Here is a 16,752-nt window from a genome sequence, read left to right on the forward strand (position 1 = left end):
TAAGAACGACTTTCCGTTGCCGGGACTTGAACCCGGGTCTTTCGGGTGAGAGCCGAATATCCTGACCAACTAGACTACAACGGATGGTGGCGTGATCCATTGCTATAAAATTTTATCAAACAATATTTCCGATTCACTGTTATTGGTGAGTTTTGTAGTCAAGTGGCATGAGAGAGGCCTGTGGACATGTGGCACTTCGGTCCAAACAAAATTTTTATCTTTTTTTTATTTATTTATTAAGATGAATATCCAGCCAGCTTGCATATATACAAAATTTCTATACTTGATATCATATTTTATAACTTCTCTTCCAATCGAATCTCCTTTTTATCCTCGCATACCTGGTACACGTATGCAATGTAATTATGATAGTATTTATATAGTGATTTCAATAGATTTAAAAGAATATTTTTAATTTTAGTTTTAAAAAAGTATATTTGTTTAAAATGGTAATAAAATGAATTTTAATATGTAAAATAAATAAATAATATATTATTTTATTTTTTATAAAATAAAAATTTAAAATTATATTATATATGAAATTAGTCAAAAAAAAACATAAGTTATTAGGTTTTTTTAATCCTAATTAAATGGGAACATATGCTAGCTTTTTTTTTGTATTTAAAAAATATTTTTTAAAAAAAATTAAAATTTTTAATTACTTTAAATTAATATTATTTTAGTATTTTTATATCATTTTCATATCCTAATATTAAAAATAATTATCTTAATAAATATTATTTTAATATATTTTAAAAAACAATCAACACCATATTTAATAAACCAGTGCTACTGCTAGATGAAAACTGTCACTATCCAATGGTCTTTAAATGTCCCTCGTGTCATAGATACGTGGCACCTTTGAGCTGATTCAGAAGTCGTTTTCAATAGAGGACAGAGTTGCCGCTGTTTTAATAAACTTTTATTGAGACTTTAATGGTCTTTAAAACTTTTATCTTCAAGTAGTTCCAAACTACTTGGGGTAAGTTTCTCTTGTCTTCATGCTGACCCACGTGAGCTCAGGACTATAAATAGCATACTTTCATTGCAGGCTTTTCACAAACTCGTCGATTATGGCATTGTTTTGTGTATAATATAAAGGTTTTCATAACATTAAGTGTAGAACTAAAATCTTTATTGATTAAATATTCACATTAATGTTTTTTATTTTAGGTTTGAGTTCTTGCGTTGTGTTGGAAAATTAAAATAAAATCATTATTAAAGTTCAATCAAGCTACTTGAATATTTATAATAAAATAATTTTTTAACATGACATTAAAATTTTAACGATAAATAATTGTTAATAAATTAAATCTCATCCTTTTTATTTTGTTTAATTAAACTACTGAAATTAAATGAAAAGTATTGGTGTTCTTTGAAAATGAAAAAAAACCCACTCAAAAAATAATATACAATTGTTTTTGAGGCATTGATAAACATTTTAGACTGAAATGATTATTAAACCTATCACAATATTGCATGAATTAATTTTATCTCTCACTCGCAAGGAGGCTTATTGGATCTTTTGGAGATGCTTTTTCCAAACAAAACTACATCGCTAACGCCTAGTTTTTAACGTATTTCTCTATTGTGTTGTTTTGATGGTGTTTGTTAATATATTTTATGCAATAAAACAATATCTTTGTGAAGAGAAGTTCACATAAAAATCGACGAACATAGGGAAAATTTTCCAGTTAAAGACTTTATGAAACATGCTAGATGTAACAATACAATTTTAGTTTGGGGACTCAATTGATAAATGATCAATATATTAGGGGTTAAGTTGAGGTTTTACTCTCATGTGTCATGGCTCCTCCAACTCCCCTGCCTATCAATGAGGCTTGAACGCAAATAGTTTCTCAATCTTGCACCTTCTCGGACCATCACCAATTTAGTCATCATTATTATTATTTTATTTTCTGTTTTAGTATCAAAAAAGGATATGTCAAGGGATGCAATGGCGTTGAATCCACTGGATTTTATTAGAGGGCGTGAGGTTCTGGAGAGGGATTTGAAGCTGCTGTAGGTACCACATTGCGCTTGCTTAGTGTTTAGTTAATCAATTATCTTTTATTGGTTGCATTTGGAAGTATTTAGAATGGAAAAATGTGAAGACTGAGAATTCATGAAAATGCTAAGTTGCTAGAGCACGACCTGTGAAATTATTTAGAGGGAGAGTAATTTGTGAATGCGTCTCAATATAATGAATTTACTAGAAGAAAAAGGATGGGTTTATTTTGAATGAAGAAATAATGATGTAGTGAGGTTTTTTCTTTCTTTCTTTCTCATCAGTTATACCTTACGTTGATGCCCATTCAAGTTATTGGCCTCTTGATAAATTTCTGTTGTGGATGTAGGAGGAAGGAGCCAGTAGCCTTGCACTAGGTTTGCAAGCACGGATTGATGAGACTTTGGGAGAGATTACCCCTCGATCTGTCCTGGAACTTCTTGCCTTGCCCCTCAGCGACAAATACCGAACAAGAAGGAAGGAGGGTCTCCAAGGAGTCCGGAACACATTATGGGCTGTTGGAGGAGGGGGAGCAGCACCTGTTGCTGGAGGATTAACCGGGGAAGATTTCATGAATGAGGCCTTCTTATGCTAAGTGTGGACACAATCTGGTGGTGGTGGCAGCCATGTCAAGCATGACTGCTGTCAAACATGGCTGCATGGTAAGAGTCAATGGTGGGTGCCTAAACAAAGAAAACGGTGGCCACCATAATTGACTACATAAAGAAGATTGTCTCCCATATCAGCTATAAATAGAGGGTGCTATTGAGAGCTGAGATGTGAGACGTAGAAGTGAGAACAGATTGAGAACAAGAGAGAAACACAGAGAGAGAGCTAGGGAGAGTTGAGTTGAGTTGAGAAGATTTTTCTCCTCCTCCTTGTTTTGTTGTTTGTATTGTTTCTAAGCTTGATTAATACAAACCAGTAGCTCCGTGGAGTAGGCAAGTTGCCGAACCACGTAAATTTATGTGTGTTTGATTGCTTAAATGACCCAACAACTGGTATCAGAGCTTGTTCTTGAAAAAGAGGGTGTTTGATCCAAACTCAAAAAATCAAAGTTCTCAAAACGTGTTTTTGAACATACCATCGTGTAGAGCAAGAGGAGACGAATTCACTGGTGAAAACCCGGCGAAGAACCGACATCCTGCATGCCCGCACGCGCCCACACGCGCCGACGAAGCCACTGCCTACGCGCGCCCACGCGCAGCACGCTCTCCACGCGTCGTCTCTACCCGGCTACCCGCATCTGAACCGGGTTGACCCGCCACGTCATCCGCCACGCAAGCAAACCCGTACAGTCTCCTGCCACGTCACCTGACACCTCAGCAAGTCATCTGCCACGTCATCAGACCAGTCAGCAGCCACGTCAGACACTGCCACGTCAGCACGAAACGCGCGTGCATTTGACACGTCAGCAAAAGTGGGACCCGGTGCACCTACGTGGAAGCCACGTCATCTTGCCACGTCATCGGAGGTGGGTTTTGATCCAGTGCTTCGCAGACGCTATTCTGGACTGACACGCGGCTTCATCTGCACCGTCCGTTGATCCAAAACTTTGACTGTTAAGATCTGAGCCATCCGAATTCCGATTGGGGTGATCTCAGTGTCGTTTCCAATATTTTTGGCCGTTCCGGACACATCTGTAAGGTCAGATTTGACAAATTCAAATCGGAGATACAGTAAAAATGGCAGATGAAATAAAAGCTGCGGGAATTGAAAAATTTGATGGATCAGATTTTGGATATTGGAAAATGCAAATTGAAGACTATTTATATGGGAAGAAACTTCATCTTCCTCTGTTGGGGAGCAAGCCAGAAAATATGCCAGAAGAAGATTGGTTGCTTCTTGATAGACAAGTTTTGGGTATTATCCGGCTATCCTTATCAAGAAGAGTTGCTCACAATGTTACGAAAGAAAGATCTACTGCAAGACTAATGGAAGCCTTGTCTGGGATGTATGAAAAGCCCTCGGCAAACAATAAAGTGCACTTGATGAAGAAGTTGTTCAACTTGAAAATGACAGAAGGCACCTCCGTCACGCAACATCTCAACAACTTTAATACCATCACAAATCAATTGTCATCTGTAGAGATTGAGTTTGATGATGAGATCCGTGCACTCATTTTGCTAGCTTCACTTCCAAGCAGTTGGGAAGGTATGAGGACAGCCGTGAGCAATTCAGCTGGAAAATCCAAACTGAAATATGATGACATCCGAGACTTGATTTTAGCTGAAGAAGTTCGAAGGAAAGACTCGGGTGAAAGTTCAAGTTCAGGATCAGCTCTCAACATTAACACTCGAGGGAGGAGACAGGATAGAGGCTTATCCAGAGGCAGATCCAAATCAAGATACAGAAGTAAAAGCAAGTCCGGACCCAGAAAGCAGGCTGAATGTTGGAATTGTGGCAAACCTGGTCATTTCATGAGGAATTGCACAAAACCAAAAAAACCTGAAGCTGACTCTGCAAACGCTACCACAGACGAGGTGCAAGACGCTTTGATTCTTGCTGTACAAAGTCCGATTGATGATTGGATTCTTGATTCTGGTGCTTCATTCCACTGTACACCACACCATGAGATGATGCAAAACTATGTTGCTGGAGATCACGGTGTAGTCTATCTAGCCGATGGACAACCAATGAAGATTGTGGGTATAGGAGAAGTGCAGATCAAGACAATGAATGGATCTACTTGGAACTTGCAAAATGTAAGGCATGTTCCTGGACTCAAGAAGAAGTTGATCTCAGTCGGACAACTTGATGAGAGTGGTCATTCAATCCTCTTTTCTGGAGGTATGTGGAAGGTATCAAAGGGAGCAATGGTTTTGGCTCGTGGAAAGAAAACTGGCACCCTGTATATGACCACAAGATGTGAAGATATTATTGCCTCTACTGAAGTAGAAAATCAAGCACAGTTATGGCACTGTAGACTCGGCCATATGAGTCAAAAAGGGATGAAGATACTTCAGTCGAAGGGAAAACTGCCAGAGCTTAAAAATGTTGATCTAGACATTTGTGAAAGCTGTGTTCTTGGAAAACAGAAGAAGCTCAGTTTCTTAAAGGTTGGCAGGGCCTTAAGACCAAGAAAGCTAGAACTGGTGCACACAGATTTATGGGGACCTTCTCCAGTGGCATCTCTTGGAGGTTCTCGGTATTACGTAACTTTCATTGATGATTTCAGCAGAAAGGTATGGGTCTACTTTCTGAAAAATAAATCTGATGTGTTCGAAACATTCAAGAAGTGGAAGGCTATGGTTGAGAATGAATCAGGTTTGAAGTTGAAATGCTTAAGATCTGATAATGGAGGAGAATACATTGATGGAGGTTTCAAGGAGTATTGTGCTGTTAATGGTATCAGAATGGAAAAGACCATTCCAGGCACACCACAACAGAATGGCATTGCTGAAAGAATGAACCGGACCATCAATGAACGAGCTAGAAGCATGAGGTTGCATTCAGGGCTACCTCAAACATTCTGGGCTGACGCAGTTCATACTGCAGTTTACTTGATCAACCGTGGACCATCAGTTCCTTTGGAGTTCAGATTGCCTGAGAAAGTATGGAGAGGAAAAGAGGTACAAATCTCTCATTTAAAGGTCTTTGGGTGTGTTTCCTATGTGCATATAGATTCTGATGCACGCAACAAGCTAGATGCCAAATCCAAGAAATGTTTCTTCATTGGCTATGGAGATGAAGAATTTGGATTTCGGTTTTGGGATGATCAGAACAGAAAGATTATCAGAAGCAGGAACGTGATCTTCAATGAGAAAGTTTTGTACAAAGACAGATCAAGTGCAGAAACAGATATGACTGATTCAGATACAAGTCCACAAAAATCTGAATTCATCAGATTAGAAGGGCTTCCTGATGTTACCGAGCATAACAAAACTCAAGAGTCTTTACAAGAAGATTCAAGCACATCTGTACCCACCACTACACAAGACGATGCAGAGCCAAGTGAACCAATTGTTTATGTTCGCAGGTCTTCAAGGACTATAAAGCCCCCACAACGGTTCACACTTCTACTGAATTATATTTTATTGACAGATGGTGGTGAGCCGCTAAGTTATGAAGAATCCTTACAAGATGGAAACTCAAGCAAGTGGGAGTTAGCCATGAAGGATGAGATGAGTTCGTTGCTGAAGAACAAGACTTGGGAGCTGACCACACTACCTGAAGGAAAGAAGGCTTTGCAAAACAAGTGGGTCTACAGAGTAAAGACTGAGCATGACGGAAGCAAACGGTTCAAGGCAAGACTTGTTGTAAAAGGGTTTCAACAAAAGAAAGGGATTGACTACTCTGAGATATTTTCTCCAGTTGTGAAGCTCACAACAATCAGAGTTGTTCTGGGGATAGTAGCGGCAGAGAATTTACATCTTGAACAATTAGATGTAAAAACAGCTTTTCTTCATGGAGCATTGGAGGAAGACATTTACATGCAACAACCAGAGGGGTTTGAAATACCAGGAAAGGAGAACCAAGTCTGCAAGCTAAAGAAAAGCCTATACGGTTTGAAGCAAGCTCCAAGACAGTGGTACAAGAAGTTTGACAACTTCATGTGTAGTTCGGGATACACAAGATGCCAGGCTGATCACTGTTGCTATGTCAAATATTTTGACAACTCCTACATCATTCTACTATTATATGTGGATGATATGTTGATTGCAGGATCCAACATTGAGGAGATTGACAAGCTGAAACAACAATTGTCAAAACAGTTTGAAATGAAGGATCTGGGAGCTGCTAAACAAATACTGGGCATGAGAATCATCAGAGATCAAGACAAAGGCATACTAAAGCTTTCACAAACAGAGTATGTCAAGAAGGTTCTCAGCAGGTTTAGTATGGATAATGCTAAACCAGTAAGTACACCTCTGGGGAATCATTTCAAGCTCAGCAAAGACCAGTCACCAAAAACTGAGCTAGAAAGTGGATACATGGATAAGATTCCATACGCCTCAGCTATCGGCTCTTTGATGTATGCTATGGTCTGTACCAGACCAGACATTGCCCATGCAGTGGGAGTTGTAAGCCGATATATGAGCAATCCTGGAAAGCAACATTGGGAGGCGGTGAAATGGATCATGAGATACTTAAAAGGTTCATCAGAGACATGTCTTACTTTCACAGCTGGTGGTTTGAAACTTGAAGGTTTTGTAGACGCTGATCTAGCAGGAGATGTTGATAGCAGAAAGAGCACTACAGGATATGTATATACTCTAGGAGGGACTGCTGTTTCCTGGAGTTCTACCTTGCAAAAGATCGTCGCTCTTTCAACAACAGAAGCTGAATATGTTGCAGTCTCAGAATCTGCAAAAGAGATCGTATGGCTGCAGAGTTTTCTGAAAGAATTGGGCAAGATGAAGGAAAAGGGTATTTTGTACAGCGACAGTCAGAGTGCAATCTTCCTTGCCAAGAATCCAGCATTTCACTCCAGGACGAAGCATATTCAGATCAAATATCACTTCATCCGACAATTGCTAGACGAGGAGCAACTAATGCTAGAAAAGATCTGCGGAAGCAAGAACCCAGCTGACATGTTAACCAAAGGAGTTACTCTTGATAAACTGAAGCTGTGTAAAGCTTCAGTTGGTCTTAGAAATTAAAAGACAGATCTAGCACCATTTGTGTCCAAGTGGGAGATTGTTAAGTGTGGACACAATCTGGTGGTGGTGGCAGCCATGTCAAGCATGACTGCTGTCAAACATGGCTGCATGGTAAGAGTCAATGGTGGGTGCCTAAACAAAGAAAACGGTGGCCACCATAATTGACTACATAAAGAAGATTGTCTCCCATATCAGCTATAAATAGAGGGTGCTATTGAGAGCTGAGATGTGAGACGTAGAAGTGAGAACAGATTGAGAACAAGAGAGAAACACAGAGAGAGAGCTAGGGAGAGTTGAGTTGAGTTGAGAAGATTTTTCTCCTCCTCCTTGTTTTGTTGTTTGTATTGTTTCTAAGCTTGATTAATACAAACCAGTAGCTCCGTGGAGTAGGCAAGTTGCCGAACCACGTAAATTTATGTGTGTTTGATTGCTTAAATGACCCAACATCTTATGCATGACTGCAGCTGAGCAGGTAGTACAGAAGATGATCGTAATGAAATGTACCTTTGCCTAATCATTTTTGCCCAATTCTCATTGAAAATTTCTCCTTGTGAAAGGTTGACCTGTTCGTCACCACACCAAGTAATATCCCAGCACAAAATTTTGAAGTTTATGGAGTGGCACTTGCCCCTGTTATTGCCAAAGCTTTCGTGGGTAAAAAGCCCCATCTCATCCTAGATGCTGATAACCTATTTGGACAACTTCAGCAGATTAAGGTAACAAATCAAGGGAGTCTTGTTTCTGTCTTTAATTCCACGGAAAACCATGAGATTGACTTGGCTTTTGGAGAGTGGTCTTTGTTCACTGCTTGCTGGCGAGCTTGATGAGTGTCGTAAATGGTTGGGTTTAGACAGTGATAACTCTCCTTACAGAAATCCACCTATTTTTTATTTTATCATGGAAAATTCGAAGGATGATGATGACAATGATCTTCCTGGGCTTTGTAAATTGTTGGAGACATGGTTGATGGGGGTGTTATTTCCTAGATTTAGGGACACCAAAGATATAGAATTCAAGCTCGGAGATTATTATGATGATCCCATTGTATTGAGATATTTAGAAAGGCAGGAGGGAGGTGGTCGTTCTCCCCTGGCTGCCGCAGCAGCCATAGTGAGAATTGGAGCTGAGGCTACTGCTGTTATTGATCATGTGAAGGCTAGTGCAATTCAGGCATTGCAGAAGGTGTTTCCACTTGACCACAAGGACATGGGTGCAGAAATCCATGAAAATGATTGGATCAATTATGTTCATCCTGCTGTAGAAACAGAAGAGCCTTTTGAAAGTCTTGGTCTAGAAAATCCTGAAGAAATGTTTTCTGATGAATGTATCATGTATGTATGTCCATGTTACACATGACCAAGTTACTTAAAGCATCTTCATTTCTAGCAAGAAAGCATCTTCATTCCTTGTCTGTCCTTCTAGCCAGAAAGTTATGTTTTAGAACATATGAATTTATTAAATAAACTTGTGTTATGCTTGAAGTAAATGTGTTTTTTGTTGTGACAAAAAAATAAAACTGATTTATCAAAGTTTTATTGATTTTAAGGTGTCAATTCACGAATTTTAATACCTCTAATTTTTAATTACAAGTTAACTTGAAGTTAAGTTTCTCAAATATGATTTTCAGTTTTTTTAATAAAATATCATTTTCACGTGAGTAAAAAATCCACATCATCTGCCACACCCCGAAGCCCTTTGAAGACAACTTCCAGGTTTTGGATAATCAGATGTTGAAAATATGGGCAGACCGTGCAGCCGGAATTGCACAACTTGGTTGGGTATATGATTATACCCTGTTGGACCTAACTGTTGAGAGTTTGACTGTGTGTGTAGATGGATTTCATGCTGTAGTAGAAGCCGGTGTTAAAGAGTCAACCCGCCTAACCGACAAGGTTCATCCAGAGAAAAATGCCTCAAATGTAAGAAATTACACAACAAGATATGAGCTGTCATGCGCCGTTCGGGATGGAAAATTACCGGAGAGGCAATTACGATGCAGAACATACTATGGCTTGGTGGTAATCCTTTGCGTCTTTGTTTAAAGTCTTGTATATTTTCCTCGAAGGCATTTTGCGCAGATTTTATTATGGGCTAGTTCAAATATTTTTTTGCTTGTACACAAATAAAGAATGGAATATCACAGCTACGCGAGGCATATAGATCCGTTAGGAAAGCACAATGATGAGAAGTAAAGATATCCCCAACACAAATCCTACTGGCACATCTCTAATGCCTTACCCTTGTCTAGCATTTCCTGGCGCAGGTCTGTGTAACAGTCACAAACTTGTTGCCTATGCCATGTCAAACGGGTATAATTTGGTACATGTATGAACAAAAGCTGTGAGAAGCAGACGATTAATGAACACAAACTTTTGACTGCTGCAATGAACTCGCAAGCCGTTTCAATATCTGCGCAACAGAAGCTTGCTTCAACGGCACAAGTTGAACCATGCATGCAGAGCCATCAAGTCCCCACCGAACAGTTGTGAGCAAATAAACTTCACCTCCAACAAGCTTACAATAGTGAAGACATGTTGTCTCTCCAACTGGCGGGTTTTTGATTCGTTGAGAAGCTCAGTCCAAACATCTCTTTTGGGGCGTGGCGAGGCTCTACAATCCCGGCCAGCTTGGCTACAAGAGTAGCACTGTCCTTTATATGTCTCATGTCCCTTACGTCTGTCCATAAACGACGTGCCAACTGAAGGCTCCTTTGCTTCGTGTCTAACGGGATGCCCCACTTCTGGTAAAGGCGCTCTCTCTCTGTTTTTGTGTATTTCTTCTGCAGTTGCTTTGCTAACATGTCCCTTTCACGACTGAGAGCCTTCAAGCTATCCTCAATAGAAAAGGAATGTCAGTTTTCTCATGGGCAGTGAAATAAAAAAAACAATGGAGTTCAAAATTTTCACAAGTAACACTTCCATTTAGTTAGCATTCACCAATCAGAAGGAAAACAGAGATCTTTTTTCATCAAGCAATTGTTTGTGGGCAAGCTGCTGGTGTGTATGATTGCATTACTGTAGATAAAATTCAAAGTGGAATCGAAGACTACCTTGAGGCTGGTGAGGCGATTTTACCATCAATTATAGTATTAGCTCCGCTGGAAAATGTGTCCTTCAGAAAATACAATCTTCTGAGCTCGACCTCCATGTACACATTGTCTGAAGGATCTCCTTTGAATAGCAGGAAGAAATAACTTCTGTGGACCAATGGCACATTACATCTGAACCAAAGTTCAATTATCTTTCTCCGGTACCTCTCATATTTTACTTGCCAGTTACTATGATGATGCCTAGTTGATGCCTGCAAAACCTAAGAATAATCATATGTCCCGGTAAATGAAATATATCCATTATAAATACATGTCGCAAAAAAAAGCAAACTAACCTATACCTAGGGTTGCCAAAGTAAGTTAGCCATCATGCTTCTATTCTTATTTTTATTTCAGTTACAATCAATGGACGCAAGGAAAAAGAAAAGCTAGAGGCCCCAGTACAGATTGCTGCAACAGATGGTTGAGTTGCACCAAACTTGCCTCTCTCAGTTTCTTAGGTTGTAAACTGGACCAAACACTTGAGTTGACTTCTTAACAGGGGATGGTCAGCTCTGGTGTTACTAGGACAGGCATGCCAGCCCTTCAAATTTCTATTTTTCCACAGCACAACAGAATCTAATGTAGGAACCAACTCATATAAGACGTTGATTGACTGGGCATCGATCCTATTATTTTCGGGACAAAATGTGCATCCTTGAGCTGCCACGCAGCTTCATGTCTAACAAAAACTATGATGGAGAACATTTTGAAATCTTATAGTGAGAAACCGCAAAGCCTTGAATGAAACACAAGAGTTGCTGGAAAACAGCTTAACGGAATTCATGATTCTTAAAGCACATATTTGAAAGCAATCTTGTGTATTCTTGATGGTGTAGCCAGACAAGAATATTGTGCATTATGCTATTGTTGGCGATGCAAAATGGTTATCAAAGTCCATAATTTCTTCATCATGTAAATTTTTTATGAATGAAATTTTCGTAGATTCAAGCTACGAGTCAGGAGAAGAGCATAAGATATAATTAACCGGAAAGAAAATTAAACTATTGCATGAAGAGTAACATAAGGATATATATATATATATATATATATATATATATATATATATATATATATATATATATATATAAAGAGAGAGAGAGAGAGAGAGAGAGAGAGAGAGATTGAGGTTTATCTTCTTACCTGCATATCCCGACTCAGGTTCTCTGAATGAAGTTTGGCCGCCATTTTATTAACTCCTGCAACAAAATCAAGGACGCTGGTGGTGTCCTCTACATCTACATCTATATCTTTTATGACATCTTCTTCTGCCGATGCACCATAAAGAGGATTTTGAGAATCTTCTTGAGACTTGTTTTCAAGTTTAACATCATGCTCTAGTTCAAGAAGCTTTTGCTTCAAGTCTTCTGACCTTTCAGGAAAGTCTTTTTCAGATGCAGTAGGCGATACCCTTCCACTATCTTCTTCTTTCTCAGACCAAAGAGCATATGGAATAGTCATGAGAACTGATCTCCTACTTTTGCTTCTAGTCCATTTCAAGTTTTTATAGCTAGATTCAACTGCATCAGAGAATGAAGGAGATCGTTCTAAATGATCAATGGTCTCGTGCAATTCCTGAATTTTTTGTTTCACTGTTTCATGTGTGTTATTTGAATTGATATGAATCAACTCTTTATCTTCCTCCTGTGAGGATGGCACTTCACCTTCATGCATGGGTATTTTTTCTTCTAAAACAGGAAACAATACATCAGCTACTTTTTTCACTTTTCTTCTAGATTCCACCATTATGGTCCCTGGAACTTCCTCACAAATATCTTTAGCATCCTCACTGTTTCTTTTGCCAATATCCTCCCAACCAGGCCCAGAAAATTTTGTAGTACTGCCATCCAGTAGGAAATTGTCTTCAGGAATTTCAGGAATCTGTATTATTTGCTTGTTAGGAGAAACAGCGTCAGGATAATCAAAATCCTTAAATGTTTTGGTTCCTGGGAGATCTGCATCCAGACGAAAAGCATTGATCATTTCTGAGGATCCTGGTGCTGAGTGATCATCCATTCTAAAAACTTGATCTTTGATTCCAAATGATTCAAGCAAACTTTGGAGATGAGATTCAGCTTGATCCCGTTGCCAAGTTAACTCTTGAATCTCCTGGTGCATCTGCGATATTTTCATTAACAGAAAGAAAAGTGAGCAGAACTTGACAGTGCAGGTCCTTTTTAAAGGAAAATGTAATCCAGCCCATTCATTACAGAAGCAAATGGTTTTGACCACAACAAAAACAACAGCTTTGGGAAAGAGAGAAGTTCTCGATTTGTGGCGAGCAGAACCAGAAAGAAGTCAACCAGATTGAAAGTATAAACTTTATTGATTATAAATCTATGGCCAGTGAACACGACTGCGATGGGTCATGTACCTTCCCTTAAAGTTTAAGGTTAATATTTATGTAAGAACTAATTCGCTTGGTTAAAGTTTGCGACTCCATTATTAATCCGAGTCAGTAATTATGGAAGTAAAACTCTGGGAAAAACACCAACAAAGGTGCTTGGCAAAGATGAGATCACCTTTTGATGTTAAATGCTCAACGCATGTTTTGGAAAAAAAAGATTCCAGTTTTCTATGTGTGCAAACTAACATGAGAACTCACCTTTTCAATTTGAAGCTCTTTCTCTCTTAGTAAGGCAGTGGAATCGCCAACAAAGGAATTTGATCCTGCACTCTTCAACTCATTCTCCAGCCTGGCCACTTCTTTCTGCAGTTTCTTTACCAATGTCTTATCTGACATTACTAGATTAACTTGTGCATTAGTGGTCACCTCTTTAGCACAACTTGCAAACAAAAGGGTGTTTCTTGATTGCTCAACATGACTGCGGGCAGGGCTCAATGTACAAATGATGGCCGTCCTGGCATTGCCTCCTAAGGAGTTTTGCAGTATACGTGTTAACTTAGAGTCTCTGTAAGGAATGTGTCCATTTCTTCCCTTGCTGCACCAAGGCAATAAGTTATGTCATGATACAGGAGATAAAACAATCGAATCATATAAGAAATACAATGAGAGAGTAATGAAAATGAGATGAAGTCTATGTAGCCAGAACCAAGGAACCGACCAAAAGAAAATAGAGCAAACAAAAACTTATAAAAAACTTCCCCACCTCAGTTTGCGAATTACAGTTCCCAGAGTCAGTAAACTGCGATTTATATGGGAACCTTCTTTTAATCTTGTAACAACCGCTAATGTCTGAGAAGCACGCTCACTTCCAGCAAGATCAACAAAATTCTGCAGAGCAAAACCAATTTAAGCTAGGATATCATTTATAGTCGAATTATCTAGTAATTCATAATTCTAGATATGCTGCATTATTTTTGTTTTATTCTGTTTAGGGCTGCATTTACCAGTTTTTCTTAGTTTTTATGAAAATTGTGCATGCAAACACTTAGAAAAAGTTTCATACCACTGTAGCTGTAAGAGCGGTTGAGTTTCCAGCACCCAAATATCCACGAGCAGAACTTTCAACTGTCTGGCAGATCCCATCATTTGACAACCACGAAGAAAAAATAAGTAACAGTTACATCTCAAATTTGCAGTAGAGTGGGGATAATAACCATGTGATTGAGTAAACGAGGCGCATACCAGTCTTAGAATTTGATGAGATCTGGAGCTGGTTTCGTTCAACGTGGTCTCCCCTATTTGTCTTTGATCTGCAATAATCCAACATAAAAAATTATGACAAGTCTCGTATGCTAAATACACATCCAACACATATATAGCAGCATGGTACTGTACTATAAAGCTAACATCGATGTTCACCCTTACCTTCACAAATGGAAATGAGCTCCAGTAGGTGGTTCCAATCAACCAAAGTGTCCTCTATAAGTCCCTCGACAACAGTCCCTCTCTGTTGAATCGAAAATAATGTCGTCACTAACGATATATCATTGTAAGTCCTGAAAATGGAAATTATCAAATAGGGCACAATAATATTCACCTCAGGATCATCAAGGAGTCGAAGCGGGGAACTGGATGTGCTAAGCAGGTCTCTAACAGCTTCATTGTAAATCTCCATGGCAGAGAATTTCAACACAAACTCCCTCTCTTTGTGCTAACACATAAAAAATGATAACAAAAAAGAAAAAACAAATTACCACACAACGAACACGGTATGAGCTTCAAAAACAAGCTATCTTAGAAAACGAATTAGATGTATAATTTTTTCCCCTTAAATTACCTGCTTCATGTATTCATATATATCTGCAAGCGCATATTCTGTAATTCCACGCATCGTATACGTCTTTCCACTGCTCGTTTGGCCGTACGCAAAAATCGTTGCTGCAGATACAGAAAAAAAAAAATCAATTCCACCAATTTTTTAGAATATATGGAAATTTCATTAAATTAGTACCGAAAATAATATAATATTACTCACAATTAACGCCACTGACAGCCAAAAGAGCAATTTCTTTAACTCCTTCCTCATACACCTGCTTCGTTAGGCAATCACTCCTAAATACTCTGTCTACACACATAATCTAACCGTTAAAAACAAATAGATTTCCCTTTTCTGAAAAGAAACGAAGCGATCGGCTCCTAACTACTTACCAAATGTATAGGCGGTTGGGAACATGGAGCGTTCAGGCATGTTGCTTTTGAATATAATGGTGGAATTATTAATGCATTCCCAATCAGAAACATCGTTCCTTACAATTTCTCTCTCGTTTAAAGGCCTCAATCTGACCGAAACCAGAATCCTCTCTTCTTGACCACTCGTTTCGTCGGACGTGAGGTCATCGCCTCCGGTTGACGACGCCGCGCTCATCTTGTCCTATTTTGTATCAAAAAAAGCTACAATGCACGAACAAATGATCGACGAGAGGAAGAAGAAGATGAGGGAAAGAGAAGATAACAGCTTGAACCAACAAAGCCGTTGCTCTCTCTCTCTCTCTTTCTCGCTCTGCCTGGTTCGCTTGAATTTGTTATTTATGAGAGACCGCCACCTCTCACTAAAAATAACACTTTTGTTAATTACCATTTTAGCCTCGACGATTTTGCCGCGCTTAAACGTCGTTACCGTGTCTAATCACATTAAATTCTTTTATTTATTTATTTATTTTGTAGCAGTAAAAGCTTATTTTTGTGATGGGTAAAAATAGGGTGCCTTGTTTTGACTTGTGACACCGTGGTCTTACGTCGTCTCTCATCGGAAGTTTCTTTTCTTTTCATATTTTTTTATAGATAAAGGGAAAAAAAAATTGAGCTCGTCATTGTATAGATTTATTATAGGCCATAAATAATATTCATAGATTTAATTTAATATTTAAGAAATTCTTTCAAAAATTCGTTTGTGCATATTATTTTTTCAACAAACAAGGTCTTGGCAAAATTGCCAGATATAATTTTTTTTTTCTATTAAGATATATCTTTTTTCGCTTATAACACGAGGCTTCCATTACAAACTTGTGTATCCATGCAAACAATACGGTGTCGAATCAATTAATGGATTTTTCTTTTCATAAAAAATAATAATTAATGTATGTAGTTGGACACAAGGATTATAGGTTAATCTATTAGTTGGGCCGACGGTGGCAGGCTTAAACCCGAGGTCAGGCTCGCTGGCTGGCCCACGCCAACTTCATAGTTCCTTGCATCACTCCATTACTGACTCCCCACCAAACTAGCCCGTTTTGCCTCGAGCCCAAGCACCCCATCCCTACTTCTCTTCCTTCTCCCGTCAGTGTTGATCACTTCGCTTGGACGTTTCAGCCATCGCAAGTTTTGAACATTCAGTTTTGTGTTGATGGCAAGAAGATTGTCTTTTTTTGGTCGTAAGAAGCTCTCGCAAAACAGATAAATAACTCCTTCCTCTTAGATTTTTTTATTGAGGCTCAAACTGCTAATACCATCTTCGGAGAAGAAGAAATTGCAAGGCCCCAAAATGGAAAGACAAGAAAACACACCAGAGAGAAGAGTAGGAGATTTAATAGTACAGCATGTGAAGTTTTTGATGGAGTTAATGTGATGTAGAGATGCTGCGTGCACAGGATGTATAATATGAGCACAGTTACTTTGCTCACTAGAGCTGTCTGATAAACGGGTAAAT

General features: G+C 38.8%; 1 protein-coding gene, 1 non-coding gene and 1 pseudogene across 3 annotated transcripts; 1 reads left to right on the forward strand and 2 right to left on the reverse strand.

Annotated features, from left to right (window-relative positions):
- Positions 1 to 11: 11 nt before the first annotated feature.
- Positions 12 to 84, reverse strand: TRNAE-CUC (transfer RNA glutamic acid (anticodon CUC)). Its single transcript has one exon. It is a non-coding gene; the product is annotated as a tRNA-Glu (tRNA).
- A 1,858-nt stretch (positions 85 to 1,942) lies between these two features.
- LOC133692843 (protein ACCUMULATION AND REPLICATION OF CHLOROPLASTS 6, chloroplastic-like) lies at positions 1,943 to 9,706 on the forward strand (annotated as a pseudogene).
- A 62-nt stretch (positions 9,707 to 9,768) lies between these two features.
- Positions 9,769 to 15,613, reverse strand: LOC133691865 (kinesin-like protein KIN-7C). Of its 2 annotated transcripts, none has more exons than XM_062112479.1 (12): positions 15,255 to 15,613; positions 15,082 to 15,171; positions 14,884 to 14,984; positions 14,644 to 14,757; positions 14,472 to 14,553; positions 14,289 to 14,356; positions 14,110 to 14,175; positions 13,810 to 13,934; positions 13,305 to 13,641; positions 11,843 to 12,817; positions 10,661 to 10,911; positions 9,769 to 10,439 (listed from the first exon to the last, which is right to left on the reverse strand). In XM_062112479.1, the coding sequence occupies exons 1-12, from the start codon at positions 15,469 to 15,471 to the stop codon at positions 10,127 to 10,129; spliced, it is 2,739 nt and encodes a 912-aa protein (XP_061968463.1). In that variant the 5' UTR covers positions 15,472 to 15,613; the 3' UTR covers positions 9,769 to 10,126. The 2 variants fall into 2 exon arrangements, with proteins under 2 accessions (XP_061968463.1, XP_061968462.1); XM_062112478.1 differs by having other exon boundaries at positions 10,661 to 10,920.
- Between the last annotated feature and the right edge of the window lie 1,139 nt (positions 15,614 to 16,752).

This window comes from Populus nigra, chromosome 4, assembly GCF_951802175.1.
Source record: "Populus nigra chromosome 4, ddPopNigr1.1, whole genome shotgun sequence".
NCBI classification, from domain to species: Eukaryota; Viridiplantae; Streptophyta; class Magnoliopsida; order Malpighiales; family Salicaceae; genus Populus; species Populus nigra.